This window comes from Pseudorca crassidens, chromosome 2, assembly GCF_039906515.1.
Source record: "Pseudorca crassidens isolate mPseCra1 chromosome 2, mPseCra1.hap1, whole genome shotgun sequence".
NCBI lineage: Eukaryota > Metazoa > Chordata > Mammalia > Artiodactyla > Delphinidae > Pseudorca > Pseudorca crassidens.
In genome coordinates, this window is record NC_090297.1 from 162,685,307 (window position 1) to 162,710,202 (window position 24,896).

The 24,896-nt window shown below is 40.0% G+C and overlaps 2 protein-coding genes across 3 annotated transcripts in view; both read left to right on the forward strand.

Moving 5' to 3' along the window:
- The window catches only part of LIN9 (lin-9 DREAM MuvB core complex component), a 108,427-nt gene that overhangs the window by 26,184 nt on the left and 57,347 nt on the right, over positions 1-24,896 (forward strand). The window contains exon 7 of one of the 2 annotated variants that reach the window (XM_067729620.1): positions 7,337-7,494. In XM_067729620.1, the coding sequence (XP_067585721.1) occupies positions 7,337-7,494 (158 nt within the window). Of the gene's footprint in view, positions 1-7,336; positions 7,495-10,650; positions 10,822-24,896 lie in introns of those variants that run through there. The other variant, XM_067729621.1, reaches the window with a different exon arrangement.
- Positions 22,343-23,710, forward strand: LOC137212139 (WD repeat, SAM and U-box domain-containing protein 1-like). The gene is given in 3 exon segments (XM_067715157.1): positions 22,343-22,514; positions 22,517-23,014; positions 23,017-23,710. Coding segments are annotated over 3 exon segments (1,332 nt in total). The 3' UTR covers positions 23,679-23,710.

The window sequence follows — 24,896 nt, forward strand, 5'->3', positions numbered from 1 at the left end:
GGCTTCCTGGTGGAGGGGACTAGTGCCTGTGTTCTGGTGGATGAGGCTGGATCTTGTCTTTCTGGTGGGCATGTCCACGTCTGGTGGTGTGTTTTGGGGTGTCTGTGGACTTAGTATGATTTTAGGCAGCCTCTCGGCTAATGGGTGGAGTTGTGTTCCTGTCTTGCTAGTTGTTTGGCATAGGATGTCCAGCACTGTAGCTTGCTGGTCGTTGAGTGTAGCTAGGTGTTGGTGTTGAGATGGAGATCTCTGGGAGATTTTTGCTGTTTGATATTACGTGGAGCTGGGAGGTCTCTTGTGGACCAGTGTCCTGAAGTTGGCTCTCCCACCTCATAGGCACAGCACTGACTTCTGGCTGCAGCACCAAGAGCCTTTCATCCACACGGCACAGAATAAAAGGGAGAAAAAGTAGAAAGAAAGAGGATAAAAGAAAATAAAGTAAGGTAAAATAAAATAAAGTTATTAAAATAAAAAATTATTAAGAAAAAAAAATTTTTTTAAGTAAAAAAAAAACCAAAACGGGCGGATAGAACCCTAGGACAAATGGTGAAAGCAAAGCTATACAGACAGAATCTCACACAGAAGCATACACACTCACAAAAAGAGGAAAAGGGGAAAAAATAATAAATCTTGCTCTCAAAGTCCACCCCCTCAATTTGTTATGATTGGTTGTCTATTCAGGTATTCCACAGATGCAGGGTACATCAAGTTGACTGTGGAGATTTAATGTGTTCCTCCTGAGGCTGCTGGGAGGGATTTCCCTTTCTCTTCTTTGTTCGCACAGCTCCCGGGGCTCAGCTTTGGATTTGGCCCCGCCTCTGCATGTAGGTCGCCGGAGGGCGTCTGTTCTTTGCTCAGACAGGACGGGGTTAAAGGAGCCGCTGATTCGGGGGCTCTGGCTCACTCAGGCTGCAGGCAGGGAGGGGTACGGGGTGCGGGACGAGCCTGCGGCGGCAGAGGCCAGCGTGACGTTGCACCAGCCTGAGGCGCACCGTGCGTTCTCCCGGGGAACTTGTCCCTGGATCCCGGGACCCTGGCAGAGGTGGGCTGCACAGGCTCCCCGGACGGGAGGTGTGGATAGTGACCTGTGCTCGCACACAGGCTTCTTGGTGGCGGCAGCAGCAGCCTTAGCGTCTCATGCCCGTCTCTGGGGTCCGCGCTGTTAGCCGCGGCTCGCGCCCGTGTCTGGAACTCCTTTAAGCAGCGCTCTTAATCCCCTCTCCTCGCGCACCAGGAAACAAAGAAGAAAGACAAAGTCTCTTGCCTCTTTGGCAGCTCCATTCCCGGACTCCCTCCCGGCTAGCCGTGGCGCACTAGCCCCTTCAGGCTGTGTTCACGCAGCCAGTCCTCTACCTGGGCTCCTACCGAAGCCCGAGCCTCAGCTCCCAGCCCCGCCTGCCCCGGCGGGTGAGCAGACAAGCCTCTCGGGCTGGTGAGTGCTGGTCGGCACCGATCCTCTGGGCGGGAATCTCTCCGCTTTGACCTCCGCACCCCTGTGGCTGCGCTCTCCTCTGCGGCCCCGGAGCTCCCTTCCTCCGCCACCCGCAGTCTCCACCCGCAAAGGGGCTTCTAGTGTGTGGAAACCTTTCCTTCTTCACGGCTCCCTCCCACTGGTGCACGTCCCGTCCCTATTCTTTTGTCTCTGTTTATTCTTTTTTCTTTTGTCCTACCCAGGTTCGTGGGGGAGTTTCTTGCCTTTTGGGAGGTCTGAGGTCTTCTGCCAGCGTTCAGTAGGTGTTCTGTAGGAGTTATTCCACATGTAGATGTATTTCTGATGTATCTTTGGGGAGGAAGGTGATCTCTGCGTCTTACCCTTCTGCCATCTTCCCCCTCTCTCCCCGCATACATTGCTATTACCTTTTGTAAAACTCTTTTTATCACCTCAAGAGCCTTTCCACAAATGCATGTTTTACTCTATGTAGAAACAAATCAAGTGAATGTATCCAATATGTTACTTCCTGAGAATTACTTTTCGTGTTAAACTGCTTTTCCTTTTCTAGTGTTATCTTGCTTTCTTAACACATCAGAAAACCTTATATTACTTTTGAGAGAAATTTTGCAATATACTACATCATTAGTCTCATGTCTGTCTGCCTAGTAAAAGCATGTGTAAGACTTTTTCAGTTTGTGGGGAAATTCAGAGAAGACTTGGAATTATGAAGTGACTTGGACAAGTAGGTATGGAATTTAGTTTTCCTGATTTCTGTAGATAGTAATGAAATTCAAGGAGAACTTTTCATTGAACTGGTAATATTTTATTTTATCCCATTGTATGGAAAGATGACATTGCTGCTGATGTTTTAAATATCTCCCTCATTTATAAGAACAAATCAAAATGTGATACGTTAGTGTGTTTCATACAGGTAATTTATGGTCTTTGTTAATTACTTTAGGCCATTTGGGGGCTTTTTGCTGTGACTTTACATGTTTGAGTAAATTAAGCCACACTGTTTCTGATTATTGTCAGAATGAGATATTAGTCACACCTTATTTTATTGTTTAGTTATAATTCTGCAGTTTGTTTGTCATAATATTTCTAATATAATATTTCATAAAATATATTTCATAAAATCATAATATTTCTCTTATTAATTTATCCTTTCTTATGTTACCATAACATTGTTGAATTTTATAGTCCTTTACTTCATCAAGGTAAATTAATAGTTGAAATGAAGTCTTTATTTTCAACAAAAGTTTATAGTTTTTCTTTTCTCTGAGGAAGTTGAGGTACACTACAAATTATTGATACAATGTACTTTTCCAAATATCCTAAAGAAAAAGTAAAGTAAAATACCAAGAAGGAGCTTAACAGGAAATGTGCAGGATACAAATGAGGAAATGGGAAGACATAGATGATCTTGGATTAGGATGCTCAGCATTCTAAAATCAGTCCCAATAAAAATATCAGTAGCCCCCCCCCCCTTTTTTTTAACTTTAAACTAGATCAATTAATTCTAAAATTCACATAAGAGAAATCAAGCAGGAAGATCCAGGAAAATTCTGAAGAAGCAAGGTAATAAAGGGAGACTATGTAGTATCATACATACATATGTAGTATGTATTATCACCTATTAAAATAGATATAATGTGATCATAATCAAAATGGTGTTGTAGTGGTACATGCATAGAAAGATGAATTAAAAAGGAGAGGAAAAAAAAAAAGGAGAGAAAGCCCATGAAACTAACACCACATTGTAAATCAACTATACTCCAATAAAATTAAAACTAAAAAAAAAAAAAGAGAGAGAAAGTCCAGATAGAATCAAAGATGTCTATAGGAATTTAATACATGATAACAGTGGTTGCATCTCAAGCACATAGGGAGAGAGGGGTTAAATTACTTATTTAATGGATACTGAGACCACTCTGAAGTAATCTAAGAAAACACAAGTTGGTTTCATATCTCATACTTTATACCAGGAAACATTTGAAAAGGATCAGAGATTCACATTTTTAAAATGAAACAGTAAAACCACTAGGGGAACCTGTAGGAGAGTTTTGCTTAATCTTGAATTGGAGAAGATCTTTCTAACAGGCCCCAAAGCTAGGAACCATAAAAGAAAATATCGATAAATTTGACTTCATAAAAATGAAAACATTTTGCATTGCCCCCCTACAGAAAATCCATAAACAAAGTCAAAAGACAATAACAGAAATATTTATAATTCTTACAACAAAGGACTAATTTCCAAATATATGAAGAACTATGTATGAATCAATTAAAAAAGTCAAATAACCTATAATAAAAGTGTCTGTTTATATGACAGTACATAAGAAAGGAAAAAGAAATGGCTCTTCTGAACAGATGAAAACAGTTCAATCTTACTCATAGTGAGAAATATAAAATCAAATATAAAATCAGAATACTGTTTTTAACTATCAGATCAATGGAGTTCATAAAGTTTTAATATGTTGGGTTTGGCAATGGTGTGGTGAAAAAGTCACTATTGGTGGTGAGAGATTAAATTTATATAACCTCTGTGGAGGGCAATTTGGTAATATCTGTCAAATTTTCAAATTTCCATACCCTGTAACCTAGTACTTTTGCGAATTTAGATCACAGAAATACTTGTACATGGGTAAAATGACACGTACAGTAGTATTCGTAGAAGCAAAAGATTGGCAAAAACCTAAGTGTCCATAAATAGAGGAATGATTAATTAAAGTATGGTACCTCAAAATAGTAGAAAACTCTGAAATCATTTAACTTAAAATCAGAGGAAGTTGGACTTCCCTGGAGGTCCAGGGGTTAAGACCCTGCGCTTCCATTGCAGCGGTCACAGGTTCAATCCCTAGTCGGGGAACCAGCATCCCGCATGCTGTGTGGTGTGGCCAAAAAAACCCACCAAAAAACAGAGGAGTTTTCTAATGTACTGATATAGAAGTGATTGCTAAGATACTTTAAGAAAGCAAAATACACAACAGAGCATATTGTAGCTATTTGGGGAAAATAAGAAGGGAACATAAGCAGTTTTTGCTTGTGTATTCCTAAAGTATCAATGAAGGACATGTAGAAAACTTACAGTCATGATCCTCTGGAAGACAGGAAACCGAGGGACAGAGGTATTAGAGTTTTCAGTGCCTTTTGAACCTTTTAAATTAGAAGCCTATGAATGTATTAACTATGCAAAAATACTATTTAAATAAAATTTGATTGCTGAAAGTGTATATTATATCCAGAATGTATGAAGAACTCTGAAAATTCAGTATTAAGAATCAAACGGGGGCTTCCCTGGTGGCGCAGTGGTTGAGAGTCCGCCTGCTGATGCAGGTGACACGGGTTCATGCCCCGGTCCAGGAAGATCCCACATGCCGTGGAGTGGCTGGGCCCATGAGCCGTGGCCTCTGAGCCTGCGCGTCCGGAGCCTGTGCTCTGCAATGGGAGAGGCCACAACAGTGAGAGGCCGGCGTACTGCCAAAAAAAAAAAGAAACGGGAATTCCCTGGTGGTCCAGTGATTAGGGCTCCATGCTTCCACTGCAGGGGGCACAGGTTTGATCCCTGGTTGGGGAACTAGAATCCTCATGCTGCACGGCACAGCTGAAAAAAAAAAATCAAACAGCCCATTTAACAAATTGGCAAACGATTTGAACAGATGATTCACCAATGATATAAGAATATCAGATAAACCAATGAGAGGATATTCAACATAATTAGTCATTAGAAAAACGCCAATTAAAACCAGTGTTGAAAATTTACTAGACCAAGCCTACCACGTGTTGGTGAGGCTATGGGGAAACTTGAACTCCTGTACACCGCTGATGGGAATATAAAATTGTATAACCACTTTGAAAAAACTGTTTGGCAGTTCCTTTCTTTCTTTTTTAAAAGACTTAATTTTTTAAGAGTCGTTTTAGGTTTACAACAAAATTGAGAGGAAGATACAGAGATTTCCGGTTTACTGCCCCCCCCCCCGCCCACATACATAGCCTCCTCCACTATCAATGTCCTCCATCAGAGTGGTACATTTGTGACAGCTGATGAGCCTGCACCAACACATCATAACCACCCAAAGTCCATAGTTTCCATTAGAGTTCACTCTTGGTATTATACCTTCTGTGGGTTTTGACAAATGTTTAGTGACATATATCTATCATTATTATATTTTACAGAGTATTTTCATTGCCCTAAAAATCCTCTGTGTTCTACCAATTCACCCCTCTCCGCATCCCCACAACTGCTGGCAACCACTGATATTTTTATTGTCTTCATAGCTTTGCATTTTCCAGAATGTCATGTATTGGGATCACACAGAATGTAACCTTTTCAGATTGGCTTCTTTCACTTGGTAATATGCATTCAGGTTCCTCCATGTCTTTTCATGATTTGATAGCTCATTCTTTTTGGTACTGAATAATACTCCATTCTCTGGATGTACCAGTTTGTTTATTCATTTACCTACTGAAGATTAGTTGATTCCAAGTTTTAGCAATTATGAATAAAGATTCTGTAAACATCTATGCAGATTTTTGTGTGGATGTAAGTTTTCAACTCATTTGAGTAAAAACCAAGGAGCATGATTGTTGGATTTTATGGTAAGAGTATATTTAGTTTTGTAAGAAACTACCAAACTGTCTTCCATTTTGCATTCCACTAGAAATGAATGAATTCCTGTTGTTCCACATCCTCACCAGCATTTGAAGTTGTCCGTGTTCCAGATTTTAGCAATTTAATAAGTGTGTAGTGATATCTCATTTAATTTGCATTTCCCTGGTGGCATATAGTGTGGAGCATCTTTTCATATGCTTATTTGCTAATTGTGTATCTTCTTTGGTGATATTTGGATTCTTTGATTTCTTAAAGTGTTAAACACACATTGACCATATGACACAGCCCTTCCACTACTTTAATCAAGAGAAATGAAAGCATATGTTTGTACAGAAGCCCACACACAGATGATCATATCAACTTTGTCGTAAGAGCCAAAACCTGGAAATAACCCATAAGTCCACTAACAGGTGAATGGATAAACAAATGGTGCTATATCCATAGAATAGGATGTGTCACAATAAAAAGAAATGAACCACTGATACATACACCAATATGGACAAATCTTAGAATAATTATGCTGAATGAAAGAAGCCTGAAGAAAGAGTATATACTAGATGATTCCATTTATATAAAACTTTAGAAGATATAAACTTAATACAGAAAGCAACTTAGTGATTGCTTGAGAAGTAGGAGTATAGAAATGAGAGGAAGCAAAGGAAGGATAGAAAAGTGGCACAAGGAAACTTTAGGGGGCTGATTAATGTCTTTGTATGTTCATTATCTTGACTGTAGTGACATGGATGTATATTTCGTGGCCTGAAAGCTTTGTTTAAATACCTTTGGTTCATCCTAGAATTTGAAAATAGAAATATGACAGGCCCTAAAGGTAAGAGTATATTCAGTATTCATACTTCAAGACAGGAAATATGATTAAAAGTTTACACGGTGGCAAGTCTCATCTTTAATTCCTGTACAGATAGGTTCACTGGGTCACAGGGAAAATATCATGTTCTTTTGAATAGAGTATTGAAACTGAACATTGTTCTTAAGAGGAGACCTGGGATCCAGGTGCAGTTTTGTCAAAGGATGGTGAACAAATCCTCCTCCTTTGAGGAAGGAATAATCTAGACTTGCTTATGTATCTTTCAGTTTTGCAAGGTCCTGTTCTTAAAAAGATATAAAGGTAATTTACTTTGAAGAGAAAATTATTATTGCTAAGAACCCATTTTTAAATATAGTACTTAAAAGAATGAGAAGAATAAAGGGAGTAGTGAGATGAATGGTCTGACTTGAAGTTTTTATATAGGACAGTTATCAGTTTATATGATTTTTATAATTTATTCTAGATGTTCTTCTGCATTTTTTGAGGAAGAGAGATCAGCATTAAAACAGAAACGGCAGAAAATAAGGCTCTTACAGCAAAGGAAAGTTGCGGATGTTTCACAGTTCAAGGATCTCCCAGACGAAATTCCTTTGCCCCTGGTTATTGGAACCAAAGTTACAGGTAGGTGAAGATAAGCTTATTACTATTTTGACTTGCAGTTTTTCACCAAGATAACGTTTATTAGACAAATGGCTTTTATATTAGAAAGCTTAAACTATAATTCTATAGCAATATTCTGTAGAGGTTACTGTTTCTTAATCTGTGAAGTCTGTTTTTTAAACAAATTGGATAAAAGTGTACCTTTTCAAAGCAATGTCTGCCACAACATAAACTAAAGCAAACTGCCACAAAGATGAAATTTAAAATAAGTATAATGTTTAAATTTTAAACATTTTGAATTCTGTTTTTGCTTCCACTCATTGATTTTCTTTTCTAACCATTTTTACCTGGTTAGTTCACAAACACCATTGTTCTTGTGATCTTTGAGTTTAGAAGTACTCCATTTCTAATGACTGAATAAAACTAAATTATTCAGTAGGTAGTTTTGTAAAGATGTAAATTCTGTCAATTTGTAGGTGGTGATTCTATGTGTTCACTCCAGTTACAACACTGAGGGAAATTACCACCAAAACCTCACGTTTAAGTTAATCCTTAATAATTTGGTGATCTAAAATTACAATTTATATAATACAAGAAATGACAAGGTGTTAAGTGGGTAGGTAGGGTAGTAATAGTACTGGAAGAGTTTGAAAAATGGTTGGATTAATCAGAATATTTTCTGGAGGAAAGGGAACATTGAATTACATATTTATATTATTATTTTCTGGATATAAAAGTGGTACATGTTTCCATTATATTGTAAAAATGGGTAATGAAAGGAAAGGTAGATAATAAGGAAGAGACTGTATCATGCATATGAAATGCATTTGGAAAAGAGAAGAATGCATTTAGTCATAACCTACCATGTATAGAAGTTACAGATGATATATATGGTCTCTCTCTTTACAAAATTAGTCTGGGAGTGGGGGTGGAGATAGAGTGAGGGAGAGATAGCATTCCTGAAAAAATATATTAGTTCTAAAAACCCCATATAAATAAGTACAAAGTCTACAATATAACTACTAATCAGAGAAATGCTGGTGTGAATAGAGTGACACGTAGACCCAATTAGGAAATCCTTAAAAGTTAAGTGCTACAGCATTTAAGGATTGGCAGTATTATTTGATAAGACTGAAAATTTTACAGTGTCAGTAAGTAGGTACTCATGTCACAATGCAGAATAGGTGGGACTGGATATGTCAAGATATGAGAAAAGTTTGTAGGAATCAACTACTAGAGCTTTTGAAGGTTTCTCTTTGGTTTACAGGAGGTGTCAGCATACAATAAAAAATTATTAAACCTATGAAGAAACATAAAAACAGGTTCTGTAGTAAAGACCAAAAGCAATCAATAGAAAATAGATGCTGGGATGACTCAGATACTGGAATTAGTTTCAAAATATCTGTTATAAAACATGTTCAAGAACTTAAATGTAAATATGGTCATAATTAATGGGGATATCACAGTAGATAGATGGAAATTACTTAGATAAAACACATTTAAAATTGAAAAGTATAGTGTCTGAAAAGAAAAATTCTGAATGGGCTTAAAAGCATATTGGAAACAGCAAAACCAAGGGTAAGTGAACTTCAGAATAAATCAGTATAAATGATCCATTGTGAAAGCATGGAGGAAAAAATGGAAAAAACATTAATAGAGCCTCAGAGACCTGTGGGACAATATTATGCAAATAACATACATGTAATTAGTGTTCTTAAAAGGAGAAGAAAGGCACAATGGCATGTGGGAAAAAAAAGACTTGATTTTTTCTTTCAGTTTTTTCGAGATATAGTTGACATACACACTGTAAAGTGTAGGTGATAATGATTTGACTTGCATCCATTACATTTGCCGACCTTGGAGAAGTGGCCTCTTGTGGGAGACCTCCTGTGCTTCCCAGCAGCGCACTCCCCTCTGGTCACCAGAGCTATGTGCTCTAGGGGTGCCCCCTGTGTGGGCTGCCTGGGTCCTTCTGTTGTGGTGGCCTGACTACTGTGGGCAGTCTGATAGGTGTGGCTGGCCCTCCTTCAGGTTGGTTGCTAGGCCCTGCCTCGTGGAAGGCTTCCGTCTGTGGGCTGGGGCACAAGGTGGCCGGCTGCAGGAGTGAGTGGGGGGTTCCTGGGACTAGTACTGGCCCACTGGTGGGTGGAGCTGGGCTCGGGGTGTGTGGTTGCAGGCTGGGGTCCCAGATCTAGTGCTGGTGGGTGTGCTAGTTCCTGGCATGGCTGTCTGTAGGGGCCTGGGATATCCCAAAGCTGGTTATCAGCCTTCTGGTTAGTGGAGCTGGGTCCTGAGGCTGCTGGCTGAGGGGCCCAATATGTCTGGTGGCCTGCTGTCAGCCTGCTGGTTGGCAGGCCAGAGCCCCCGCTATTCCCTGGGCTAGTGTCCCATCACTGGTGGACAGGAGCAGTTCCTGGGGCGGCTAGCTGAGGGGCCCAAGGTGTCCCAGAGCTGGCATTAGCCTGCTGGTGGGTGGGACTAGGGCTCAGTGGGTCTTGGAGCTAGTGCTGGCCTGCTGGTCTGTGGGCTGCATCCAGACACAGCAGGCTGTAGGTCTGTGGTGGTCCTGGGGCTGCTGTCCACCCAGTGGTGGGTGGGACAGGGCTCAGGGGATCAGATCCCTGCGCTGGTGCCGGCCCCCTTGTAGGCAGAGCTGGGTCCTGGGTTCTCTAGCCGCAGGCCTGGTGTCTGCCCACTGGTGGGCAGGGCTGAGGCCCAGGGGGTCCCAGGCTGGTACCCACCCACTGGTGGGTGAGCCCGGGTCCTGGGGCTAGTGCCGGCTCACTGGTGGGTGGAGCCAGTCCCAAAGTCTCTGGCTGCAGGGCCCTGGAACTCCCTGAGTTAGTGCGTTGGTCTCTGTTGTGCTGGGCCAGGACCCAGTGGCTGGTGCCTGCCCAGTGATGGGTGAGGCTGATCCTGGGGCTAATGCTGGCTCACCTGTGAGCAAAACCAGGTCCCAGGGTCTCTGGTGCAGGGCCCTGGGGACCTGGGACTAGTGAGGCTCGTTGGTGTCAGTGGCCGGTCCTGGGCCCTCTGGTGGATAAGTCCAGGTCCTGAAGCGGCTATGGGCTCAGGGGCTCCCAGCCAGGCCAGCTGGTGGGTGGGGCTGTGTCCCCGCCCAGCCAGCTGCTTGGCCTGAGGTGTCCCATTACTGGTGTAGACAGGCTGCTGGGCGGGGCCGAGTCCCAGCCCTAATAAGCTAGAGGGAGGATTAAAAAATGGCGCTTGCCAGCACCAGTGTCCTCGTGGTTGAACAAGCTCCCAGAAATGGCTGCCACAAGTGTCTCTTTCCCCCCGGTAAGCTCCACTTGGCTCCTGCCTCTCAGGGAGGCTCTCCAAGATCAGCAGGTGGGTCTAACCGAGGTGCCTTTTGAATTACTGCTTCTGCTCTGCGTCCTAGAACTTGTAAGATTTTGTGTGCACCCTTTAAGGATGGAGTCTATTTCCCATAGCCCTCTGGCTCTCCCGAATGTAAGCCCTGCTGGCCTTCAAAGGAAGGTGTTCTGGTGTTTGTCGTCCTAGTGCAGGACTTCCAGTTTGGAGAGCCCCACGTGGGGTTCAGATCCCTTGCTCCTTGGGGAGAACCTCTACAATTGTTATTATCCTCCCCTTTGTGGAGGTATTGTTCTTGACTATACTGTGTCTCTGCCCCTCCTACCTGTCCGGTCGTGGTTCCTTTGCATCTTTAGTTGTAGAAGATCATTTTTGCTTGTCTTCTGGTCTTTCTCATCAATAGTTGCTCTGTAAATATTGTAATTTTGGTGTGCCGATGGGAAGAGGTGAGTGCAAGGACTTCCTACTCCGCCATTTTGGCCACCTTTCCCAAACTCGATTTAAAAAAAAAAAAAGTACAGATCCACAGTACTCTAAACCCCAAGGCATATAACCCACGTGTATACATAACCCATAATTAGACACAATACAGAAAAAATACAGAGCAAATCTTGAAAGCATTCATTAGAAAAACAACATTATATGAGGAACAGTGATACAAACAGCAGCTGACTTCTTACGGGAAAAGAACACTAGATGCTATGTCAAATGAACTTTTCAGATTGAAGGGATATGATACCAGATGGAACCTTGACTACAGAGTAACAGCACCAGAAATAGTAAATACATGTGTAAAATGGAACTGTTGTGTTTGTTTCTTAAATTTGTAGTGAGAGTATACAGTATTAACTGAAGTAGAGTGTAATAAGTAAGGAGTGAATATTATAATCCCTAGAATATTGAGGTTCAGAAACCTTAGTGTGCGTCAGATCACCTGGAGGGCTTTAAAAAGACAGATTACTGGCCTCCACTCCAGAGTTTCTGATTCAGAAGGTCAGGGGTAGGGCCTGAGAATTTGCATTTCAAGAAGTTTCCAAGTGGTGTTGATGCTGCTGGAGTGGGGCCGTACTTTGAGAACTAGTAAAGGAATTACTTTAAAAAAATCTTTTATTGAGGTAACGTTGGTTTATAACATAAATTTCATGTATACGTTATATTTCATCTTCTCTTTACATTACAGCATGCTCACCACCAAAAGTTTAGTTTCTGTCTCTCACCGTACAGTTGATCCCCTTTACCCGTTTCACCCTCCCCTGTCCCACCCCTTCCCCTCTGGTAATCACTACTCTTTTTTTTACCGTGGAGTAGTATTCCAGTGCGTGTGTGCGTCTGTGTGTGTGGCATATCTTTTTTTTTTTTTTTTTTTTGTGGTGTGCGGGCCGCTCACTGTTGTGGCCTCTCCCGTTGCGGAGCACAGGCTCTGGACACGCAGGCTCAGCAACCATGGCTCACGGGCCCAGCCACTCCGTGGCATGTGGGATCTTCCCGGACCGGGGCACGAACCTGTGTCCCCTGCATCGGCAGGCGGACTCTCAACCACTGTGCCACCAGGGAAGCCCGTGTGTAGCATATCTTTATCCATTCATTCATTGATAGGCACTTAGGTTGTTTTCATATCTTGGCTATTCTAAATAATGTTGCTATGAACATAGGGTTGCATATATCTTTTTGAATTAGTGTTTTTGTATTCTTTGGATGAATACACAGAAGTGGGATAGGTAGATCATGTGGTAGTTCTAGTCTTAATTTGGGGGGCAATCGCCACACTGTTTCTCATAGTAGCTGCACCAACTTACATTCCCACCAACAGTGTATGAGGGTTTCCTTTTCTCCTGTCCTTGCCAACCCTTGTTATTTCTTGCCTTTTTGATAATAGCCAGTCTAACAGATGTGAGGTGATATCTCACTGTGGTTTTTTTTTAATTGAAGTACAGTTCATTTACAATATTGTGTTAGTTTCAGCTGTATAGGAAAGTAATTTAATTATACATATTTTTTTCAGATTATTTTCCATTATAGGTTATTATAAGATATTGAATATAATTCCCTGTGCTGTACAGTAAATTCTTTTTGCTTATCTATTTTATGTGTAGTTTTGTTAATCCCATACTCCTAATTTATACCCCCCACACCTCCCTTTCCCTTTTGGTAACTATAAGTTTGTTTTCTGTGTCTATGAGTCTGTTTCTGTATGGTATATAGATTCATTTGTATTACTTTTTAGATTCCACATATAAGTAATATCATATAATATTTATCTTTCTCTGACTTACTTCACTTACTATGATATTCTCTAGGTCCATCCATGTTGTTGTAAATATTTTACTCTTTTTTATGGTTGAGTAATATTCCTGTGTGTTTTATACATATATATATAAAATCTCACATCTTCTTAAAGTAATCATCTGTTGCTGGGCACTTGGGTTGTTTCCATGTCCTGGCTACTGTAAATAATGCTGTTATGAACATTGGGGTGCATTATCTTTTCGAATTAGTTTTCATCTTTTCTGGATATATACCCAGGAGTGGGGTTGCTGGAACATATGATAACTCTATTTTTTGTTTTTAAAGGAACCTCCAGACTGTTTTCCATAGTGGCTACACCAATTTACATTCCCACCAATAATGTATGAGGGTTCCCTTTTCTCCACACCCTCTCCAGCATTTTTTATTGTAGACTTTTGATGATGGCAATTCTGACCCGTGTGAGATGATACCTCATTATAGTTTTGATTTGCATTTCTCTAATAATTAGCAGTGTTGAGCATCTTTTCATGTGCCTGTTGGCCATCTGGATGTCTTCCTTGGAGAAATGTCTATTTGGATCACTTGCCTATTTTTTTTAATTTATTAATTAATTTATTTATTCATTCATTTATTTATTTATTTTGGCTGAGTTGGGTCTTTGCTGCTGCACATGGATTTTCTCTAGTTGCGGCGAGTGGGGGTTACTCTTCGTTGCAGTGTGCGGGCTTCTCATTGTGGTGCCTTCTCTTGTTGCGGAGCATGGGTTCTAGGCATGTGGTCTTCAGTAGTTGTGGCACGCAGGCTCAGTGGTTGTGGCTCAAGGGCTCTAGAGCGCAGGCTTAGTAGTTGTGGCCCACAGGCCCAGCTGCTCCATGGCATGTGGGATCCTCCTGGACCAGGGCTCGAACCCGTGTCCCCTGCATTGGCAGGTGGACTCTTAACCACTGTGCCAGGGAAGTCCCCTGCCTGTTTTTTGATTGGGTTGTTTTGGGGTTTGTTTTGTTTTGTTTTGATAGTGAGTCATTGTGGTTTTGATTTGCATTTTCCTAACAATTAACGATGAATATCTTTTCATGTGCCTGTTGGCCATCTATATGTCTTCTTTAGAAAATCACCTATTCAGCTCTGCTGCCCATTTTTTTATTGGGTTGTGTGTCTTTTTGTTGTTGAGTTGTATGAGTTCTTTATATATTTGGGATATTAGCCAATTAATGGATATATGATTTGCAAATATCTTCCATTTGTTTCTTCATTTTGCTGATGCTTTCCTTTGCTGTGCAGAAACTTTTTAGTTTTATATAATCCCATTTGTTCAATTTTGCTTTTGTTTCCCTTGCCTGAGGAGACATATCCAGAAAGATATTGCTAAGATCAATGTTACAGAGCATACTGCATATGCTTATTTCTAGGAGTTTTATTGTTTGAGGTCTTGCTTTCAGGTCTTTAGTCCATTTTGAGTTGATTTTTGTATATGATGTGAGGTAGTGGTCTAGTTTCTTCTTTTGCATTTGGCTGTCCAGTTGAAGGAATTACTTTTAAAAAAGTGTTAAGAGGTATACCTAAAAAGCCAGTAGAGGAATTAAATTTGACAAACTAACAAATACTCAGTTAAGTGAAAAGATGACAGGAAAGAAAGAACAGAGGAGTAGAAAATAAATAGCAAGATGGTAGACTTATATCTAGCCCTTTTAAAATTACATTAAATGTCAATGAACTAAACACTACACTGTAGAGCTTATCAGACTGGATTTTTTTTTTTTTTTTTTTTTAAAGGAAGTCAAACTCAACTACAGTTGACCATTGAACAACATGGGTTTGACGGGTTTGAATTGTGTGAGTCCATTTATATGTGGATTTTTTTTTTCAATAACACACTGGAAATTTTTTTGGAAATTTGTGACAACTTGAAAGAACTTGCAGATGAATTGCTTAGCCGTGAAATATTGAAAAAAATTAAAAAGATATGTCATGAATGCACAAGATATATGTAGACATAGTCTATTTTATCATTTACTACCATATTTTATGGTAGTAAAATTTATCAAAACTTACTTCCACAAACACAGTCCATACATTTGCCATTGAGAGAAATGTAAGCAAACATAAAGATGCCATATTAAATCATAGCTTCATAAAACTAACTGTAGTATACACTGTACTACTGTAAAAATTTTGTAGCAACCTCCCAATGCTGTTGCAGTGAGCTCAAGTGTTGTGAGTATCTGCTAAAAATGCTGTGTGACAGTAATCATTTCCATGTGATCAGTTCATCTCCAGTAAATTGCATATCGTTGTAAAAAGTGATCTCTTGCAGTTCTCAAGTATTTTTCATTGTGTTTAGTGGAAGACCATAAACCATGGAGCCCATATGAAGTGCCATAGTGATGCTAGAATTGCTCCTAAGAAGCAGAGAAAAGTCATGACATTACAAGAAAAAGTTGAATTGCTTGATATGTACTGTAGATTGAGGTCTTCATCTGTGATTGCCCACTATTTCAAGATAAATAAATGAATACAGTGTAAGGACCATTGTAAAAAAAAAAAAAAGAAAAGGAAAATTGGTGAAGCTATAGCTGCACCTATGCCAGCAGGCATGAATACCTAGCATTTTTTTGAAATATCTTTTTACCTCATAATGAAAATACAGCTTTTATGTGGGTGCAAGATTGATATAAGAAAGGCATACCTATGGACTCCGATATGATTTGAGAAAAAGCAGTCATTTATATGACGACAGAGCAAAAGGGAGTGAAAGATCTAAAGCTGGAGAATTTAATGCCAGCAAAGGATGGTTTGATAATTTTAAAAAGAGGTTTGGCTTAAAAAATGTCAGGATCACAGGAGAAGCAGCTTCTGCCAACCGAGAGGCAGCAAACAGCTTCCCAGATGCCATTAAGAAAGTCATGGAGGAGAAAGGATATCTACCTGAACAGGTTTTTAATGCAGACATAAGTGCCCTATTCTGGTAAAACAAAACAAAACAAAACAAAAAAGCCTTGTTAGTAAGGAAGTAAAGCAAGCACTAGGATTTAAAGCAGAAAGGGTGGACTTCCCTGGTGGAGCAGTGGTTAAGAACTTGCCTGCCAATACAGGGCACACAGGTTTGATCCCTGGTCCAGGAAGATCCCACATGCCACAGAGCAGCTAAGCCCGTGTGCTACAACTACTGAGCCTGCACTCTAGAGCCCACGAGCCACAACCACGGAGCCCGCATGCTGCAACTCGTGAAGCCCGTGCACCTAGAGCCTGTGCTCCACAACGAGAGAAGCCACCGCAGTAAGAAGCCCACGCACCGCAATGAAGAATAGCCCCCACTTGCTGCAACTAGAGAAAGCCCTCGTGCAGCAACAAAGACCCAACGCAGCCAAAAACTTAAAAAATAAAAAAATAAAGCAGAAAGAGATAGGCTAACTACTGTTTTGCAAATGCAGTTGGGTTTATGATCAAGACTGCCCTTATGTATAAAGCTGCCAGCCATAAACAACAAGGTCCTACTGTATAGCACAGGGAACTGTGATAAACCATAATGGAAAAGAATATATATTAAAAAAAAGAATGTCTATGTCACTTTGCTGTACAGCAGAGATTGGCACAACATTGTATATCAACTATACTTCAATAAAAAATTTAACTAAATTAAAAAAAGCTGCTAACCTTGGACCCTTGAAGGGAAAAAATAAACACCAGCTGGCCCGTCTTTTGGTTGTACAGCAAGAAGACCTGGGCAACAAAAATTCTTTTTCTGGATCAGTTCCATTGATGGTTTGTCCCTGAAGTCCGGAAGTACCTTGGCAGTAAGGAACTGCCTTTTAAAGTTCTTTTGATATTGGACAATGCCCCTGGCTACCCAGAACCCCATGTGTTTGACTCCAAAGGCATTGAAGTGGTCTACTTACTCCCAGACACAACATCTATAATTCAGCCTGTAGCCTTAAGTGCCTTTAAGGCTCATTACACATGGTACTCTATGGAAAGGATTGTCAATGCTATGGAAGAGAACTCTAATAGAGAAAACATCATGAAAATCTGGAAGGATTATATCACTGAAGATGTCACTGTTGTTATAGAAAAAGCCTGAAAGAGCCAGTAAAGGAAAGAGATTGTAGAGGTGGAGGAAAAAAAAAGAGGTTGGAGGTAAAGGGCTTCAAGACACGGATATTTTCAAGAGCTAATAGACACCACACCAGAGGAATTAACAACACAACTTGATGGAGATGAGTGCTTCTGAATCAGTGCCAGCCAATAAAGAAGAAGACATAGAAGATGCAGTGTCAGAAAACAAATTGACATTAGACAGTTGGGGAGAAGACTTTCAATTTTCAAGACTGCTTTTGCTTTTTTTTATAGCATAGACCCTTCTATGATAGGGTCACTTAAACTAAAGCAAATAGTGGAAGAAGGATTGGTACCATATAGAAACATTTTTAGAGAAATGAAAAAGCAAAAAGTCAAGTAGAAATTATGATGTATTTCCATAAATTCACAGTAAGTGTGCCTGACTGTCTTCCCTCCCCTTCCACCTCCTCCACCTCTTCCACCTCTGCCACCCCTGAGACAGCAAGAGCAACTTCTCTTCCTTCTTCTCCTCAGCCTACTCAACATGAAAATGGTGAGGATGAAGACCTTTATGATGATTCATTTCCACTTAGTGAATAGTAAATAATCATCATTCCATACAGTTAATAAACTTATCTATTGCGTAGGTGTGTGAGTGTCTTCCTCTGAAAATCTAATCACTGCACGGCAAGAACTGTATGAGATGTATTTGTGTCATCATCATCATGACCTAAGTATTATTCATCATGTGGAATATTGTGTGCAGGACTTGTATTGAATCAGTCTGCCAAGGCAATAGAAACAAAAGCAAAAATAAGCAAATGGGACCTCATCAAACTTACAAGCTTTTATACAGCAAAGGAAACCATAAACAAAACAAAAAGACAACCTACAGAATGGGAGAAAATATTTGCAAATGATGTGACCTACAAGGGCTTAATTTCCAAAATATTCAAACAGCCCATACAACTCAACAACAAAAAAACAAACAACCCAATAGAAAAATGGGTAGAAGACCTAAATAGACATTTCTCCAAAGAAGACATCCAGATGACCAACAGGCACATCAAAAGATGCTCAACATTGCTAATTATTAGAGAAATGCAAATCAAAAGTACAATGAGGTACCACCTCATCCCAGTCAGAATGGCCATCATTAAAAAATCTACAAATAACAAATGCTGTAGAGGGTGTGGAGAAAGGGGAACATTCCTACACTGTTGGTGGGAGTGTAAGTTGGTGCAGCCACTATGGAAAACAATATGGGGGTTCCTCAGAAAACTAAAAGTAGAGTTGCCATATGATCCAACAATCCCACTCCAGGGCATATATCTGGACAAAACTATAATTCAAAAAGATACATTCACCCCTATGTTCATAGCAGCACTATTCACAGTAGCCAAGGAAACAACCTAAATGTCCGTCAACAGATGAATGGATAAAGAAGATGTGGTACATATATACAATGGACTACTACACAGCAATAAAAAAGAATGAAATAATGCCATTTGCAGCAACATGGATGGACTTAGAGATTACCATACTAAGTGAGGGAAGTCAGAAAGAGAAAGACAAATACCATATGATATCACTTATATGTGGAATCTAAAGTATGACACAAATGAACCTATCTACAAAACAGTAACAGACTCACAGACATAGAAATCAGATTTGTGGTTGCCAAGGGGATGGGGTTGAGGGAAGGATGGATTGGGAGTTTGGGATTAGCAGATGCAAACTATTACATATAGAGTGGATAAACAACAAGGTCCTACTGTATAGCACTAGGAACTATATTCAATATCTGTTGTAAACCATAATGGCAAAGAATATAAGAAAGAATGTATATATATATATAAAAATATATATGTATAACTGAATCACTTTCCTGTACAGTAGAAACTAACACAACATTGTAAATCAACTATACGTCAATTAAAAAAAAAAAAAGACTTGTATTGAAGGAAGACCCTGAGCTCACCTCCTCTCATGGGCACACCAGAATTACAACTATTTACAGAACAACTGTTGATGAGAAAGACTGGAAACTACCAGAAAGAATCACAGTGAGATGGGTAAGAGGGGTGGAGTTGCTTTATAATCATTATACATACCCCCAGGGTGGGCAACCCACAAATGAGAGTAATTAACGATTGTAGGGGTTCACCCCATGGAGCAAGGACAACCAGTGGATCACTGAAGAAACCAAAGAAGAAATCAAAAGATACCTGGAGACAAGTGAAAACAAAAATATAACAATCCAAAATCTATGGGTCGTAGCAAAAGCAGTTCTAAGAGAGAAGTTTATAGCGATGCTAACCAACCTCAGGAAACAAGAAAAATCTCAAATAAACAACCTAACCTTACACCTAAAGGAACTTAAAAAGAACAAACAAAATCCAAAGGTATTAGAAGGAAAGAAATCATAAAGGCCAGAGCAGAAATAAATGGAATAGAGACTTAAAAAAGAAAATATTAATGAAACTAAGAGCTGGTTCTTTGAAAAGATAAACAAAATTGATAAACCTTTAGTCAAACTCGCCCAGAAAAAAAGAGGGCCAACAAGAAGGAGAAGTCAGAACTGACACTGGAGGATCATAAAAGAATACTACAGACAACTCTATGCCCCAAAAATGGACAACCTAGAAAAAAATGGACAAATTCCTAGAACTGTACAATCTCCCAAGACCAAACCAGGAAGAAATAGGAAATATGAACAGACCAGTTACCAGTGATGAAATTGAGTCAGTAATTTAAAGCAAAACAAAACAAAAAAACACCCCAAAACTCCCAACAGACAAAAGTTCAGGACTAGATGACTTTATATGTGAATTCTGCCAAACATTTAGAGAAGAGTTAACACCTAACCTTCTCAAACTATTCCAAAAAATTGCAGAGAAAAGAAGACTTCAAGACTCATTCTACAAGGCCACCATCACCCAGATACCAAAACCAGAGAAAGATACCACAAAAATAGAAAATTACAGGCCAATATCACTAATGAACATAGATGTAAAAATCCTCAACAAAATATTAACAATCAAATCTAACAATACATTAAAAGGATAATACATCATAATCAAGTGGGATTTATCCCAGTTGATGCAAGGACGGTTCAATAACCACAAATTAATCAACGTGATACACCACATTAATAAATTAAAGAATAAAAAATCATACAGTCATCTACATAGTTGCAGAAAAAGCTTTTGACAAAATTCATTCATTTATGATAAAAACTCTTCACAAAGTGGGTATAGAGGGAACGTACTTCATAATAAATGCCATATATGATAAGCCCACAACTAACATCATATTCAACAATAGAAAGCTGAAAGCATTTTCTCTAAGATCAGGGACAAGACAAAGGTGCCCACTCTTGCCAGTTCTATTCAACATAATATTGGAAGTCCTGGCCACAGCAATCAGACAAGAAAAAGAAATAATATAACCCAAATTGGAAAGGAAGAAGTAAAACTGTCGCTGTGTCACTGTCTACAGATGACATGATACAATATATAGAAAATCCTGAAGACACCACCAAAAAACTACTAGAGCTCATCAGTGAATTCAGTAAAGTTACAGGATACAAAATTAACATACAGAAATCTCTTGCATTTCTATACATTGACACTGAACTATTAGAGAAATTAATGAAACAATCCCATTTACAATTGTATCAAAAAGGATAAAATACCTAGGAATAAATCTAACCTAGGAGGTAAAGACATGTACTCCAAAAACTATAAGACGCTGATGAAAGAAATCAAAGATGAGACAAACAGATGGAAAGATATACCATGTTCTTGGATTGGAAGAATTAATATTGTTAAAATGACGATACTACCCAAGATAATCTAGAGATTCAATCCATCCCTATCAAAATACGAATGGCATTTTTCACAGAACTAGAACAAATCATTTTAAAATTTGTATGGAAACACAAAAGACCCTGAATAGCCAAAACAATCTTGAGAAAGAAGAACAGAACAGAGGTATCACACTCCCTGATTTCAGAGTATACTACAAAGCTACAGTAATCACAGCAGTATGGTACTGGCAAAAAAACAGACACATAGATTAATGGAACAGACAAGAGAGCCCAGAAGTAAACTGACACACTTATGGTCGATTAATCTACAACAAAGGAGGCAAGAATATACAGTGGAGAAAAGACAGTTTCTTCAATAAGTGAGTTTCTTCAATAAGTGGTGCTGGGAAAACTGGATAGCTACATGTAAAAGAATGAAATTAGAACATTTTCTCACACCACATACGGAAATAAACTCAAAATGGTTTAAAGACTTAAATGTAAGACCAGAAACCAAAAAGCTGCTAGAAGAAAACATAGGCAGGGCCTTCCCTGGTGGTCTAGTGGTTAGGACTCCATGCTTCCAGTGCAGGCGGTGCGGGTTTGATTCCAGGTCACAGAACTAGGATCCCACATGCTGCACAGCCAAAAAAAGTCGAGATCCTTTGACTTCTGTAACTATCCAAAATTAAATAAATATTTTTTAAAATGAAGTTTTAAATAAATTAAACTAAACTACTTTAAAAAAAAAGAAAACAGGCCCACCTCACCTGCGTGTCATGTGCCCTGCACCACTTGCCGGCATCTGAGCGCTGATCCCAGGTGTCGTGGGTCTTTGAGGTGAAAGGGGCAGTGCCCATGGGCCAGTTTAACAGCGGCGGAGGCAGGCGGAGGACCTTGACTGGGGTCAGCCCACCGAGCTTCCCTGCTCAAGGTGTCTAAACCCACCGTTTCTCGGCGTCAGGTTCTAAGCGCACGACAGGGACCTGCTGAGATCTTGACCAGAGCGATGCATGGTTTTGCGGCCTTGGTCTGGGAGCCGGGCGACGCCTCACGGCGGGGCGTGAAAGCCCCAGCTGGCTTCCACCCCTCCCCCACAACCCGAGCGCCGGTCCCCGCACTCGGAAGGCCCTGCTCCCCGCCGGCCGTGCTCCTGCCGCGGGTCGCTCGGTTCGCTCAGGCCTGGTTGGCTCTCAAGAGTTGGGCAAATCCTTGGTCCCCACGTGGGCACGGTGGGAGTAGGTCTCGAGCTTTATGTTGGAGGATTCTTGGCACATCTTGGGTTTGCCTTGCATTAGATGGGTATGCATGTGTTCACACTGGCGAGTTGATCCGGGATATGACCGGAAATTGAGTGTTTGGCTTGACGGCTGAGGTTTAGGTGGACGCCCACACCAGGATATTTTACTTCAAATAAAGAACATGGTGAAACTAATTCACACGTTAGCGGATCATGATGATGATGTCAACTGCTGTGCCTTCTCCTCTTCCCTCTTGGCCACTTGCTCCTTGGACAAACCAATTCGCCTGTACTCCCTGAGTGACTTCAGTGAATTGCCACACTCTCCATTGAAGTTTCACACCTCTGCTGTCCACGCTGCTGTTTCTCTGCTTCAGGGCATATTTTGGCTTTATTTTCAACAGATGGTACCACTGTCTTATGGGATACTCAAAACGGACAGACTTTGGCAGTGATGGAACAGCCCAGTGGTAGCCCCGTGAGGGTTTGCCGGTCTTCCCCAGACTCCACTTGTTTGATATCAGGGGAAGCTGATGGAACTGTTGTTTTGTGGAATGCACAGTCATACAAGTTATATAGATGTGCTAGTGTTAAGGATGGCTCCTTGGTGGCCTGTGCATTTTCTCCTAATGGAAACCTCTTTGTCACTGGCTCCTCGTGTGGAGATTTAACACTGTGGGATGATAAAATGAGGTGTCTGCATAGTGAAAAAGCACATGATCTTGGAATTACCTGCTGCGATTTTTCTTCACAGCCAGTTTCTGGTGGAGAACAAGGTCTTCACTTCTTTCGACTGGCATCATGTGGTCAGGATTGCCAGATCAAAATTTGGGTTATTTCCTTTACCCATACCTTAGATCAGTGGATAAGTCTGTCATAGTGTATGATACTAATACTGAGAATATACTTCACACCTTGACTCAGCACACTAGGTATGTCACAACTTGTGCCTTTGCACCCAATATCCTTTTACTTGCTACTGGTTCAATGGACAAAACAGTGAATATCTGGCAGTTTGACCTGGAAACACCTTGCCAAGCAAGGATCGCAGAAGATCAACCAAAGCAATTTACTGAAGATTGGTCAGAGGACGATGTCTCAAACTGGCTTTGTGCACAAGATTTAAAAGACCTTGTTGGTATTTTCAAAATGAATAACATTGATGGGCGAGAACTGTTGAATCTTACAAAAGAAAGTCTAGCTGATGATTTGAAAATTGAATCTCTAGGGCTGCGTAGTAAAGTTCTGCAGAAAATTGAAGAGCTCAGGACAAAGATGAAAACCCTTTCTTCTGGAATTCCTGATGAATTTATATGTCCAATAACTAAGGAGCTTATGAAAGATCCTGTCATTGCATCAGATGGCTATTCATACGAAAAGGAAACAATGGAAAATTGGATCAGCAAAAAGAAACGTACAAGTCCCATGACAAATCTTGTTCTTCCTTCAGTGGTACTTATACCAAATAGGACTCTGAAAATGGCCATTGATCGATGGCTGGAGACACATCAAAAATAAAACTGTTTATTTTATATTGCAAAAAAAAAGAAAAGAAAATAGAGGCAGGACACAGTTTGTTATAAATTGTAGCCATATTTCTTTGGATCTGTCTCCTAAGGCAAGGGAAACAAGCAAAAATAAACAAATGGGACCTCATTAAACTTAAAAGCTTTTGCACAACAAAGGAAACCATTGGCAAAATGAAAAGACAACCTACTGAATGGGAGAAAATATTTTCAAATGATATGACTGATAAGGGATTAATATCCAAAATATATAAATAGTTCATACAACTCAATATTGAAAAAACTACCTGATTTTAAAAAATGGGCAGAAGACCTGAATAGATATTTTTCCAAAGAAGACATACAGATGGCCAACAGGCACATGAAAAGATACCCAACATCACTAATCATCAGAGAAATGCAAATCAAAACCACAATGAGATATCACCTCACACCTGTCAGAATGACTGTCATCAGAAAGACCACCATTAACAAATGTTGGTAAGGATGTGGAGAAAAGGGAGTGCTTGTACATTGCTGGCAGGAATGTAAGTTGGTATATCCACTGTGGAAAGCAGTATGGAGGTGCCTCAAAAAAGTAAAAACAGAACTACCGTATGATCCATCAATTCCATTCCTGGGTGTACATCCAGGAAAGATGAAAACTCTAATTTGAAAAGATACATGCAACCCAATGTTCACAGCAGCATTATTTACAATAGCCAAGATATGGAAGTAACCTATGTTGCTAATAAAACAGAAACAGACTCACAGATGTGGAGAACAAACTAGTGGTTACCAGTGAGGAGCAGGGGAGGGGAGGGGAAAGATAGGGGTAAGTGATTAAGAGGTACAAACTACTAAGTATAAAATAAATAAGCTACATGGATGTGTTGTACAGCACAGTGAATATAGCCAATATTTTGTGATAAATTTAAATGAAGTATAAGCTATAAAATTTTGAATCACTGTGTTGTATACCTGAAACTAATATAATATTGTAATTCAACTATACCTCAATTTTTTAAAAATGAAAGTGTTTTAATACTGTATTATGAATATGACAGTAAAACTGTATGCCATAAAATTTTTATAATGATTCATTCATTAATGTATATGCCAGGCTACCATGAAGCCATCATATTGATTACACTAGACTACTATAAAGCAATTTGTATTGCTTTTTCTTCATTATCAATGCATGAATCATTGTACCTGTAAATAAAGATGA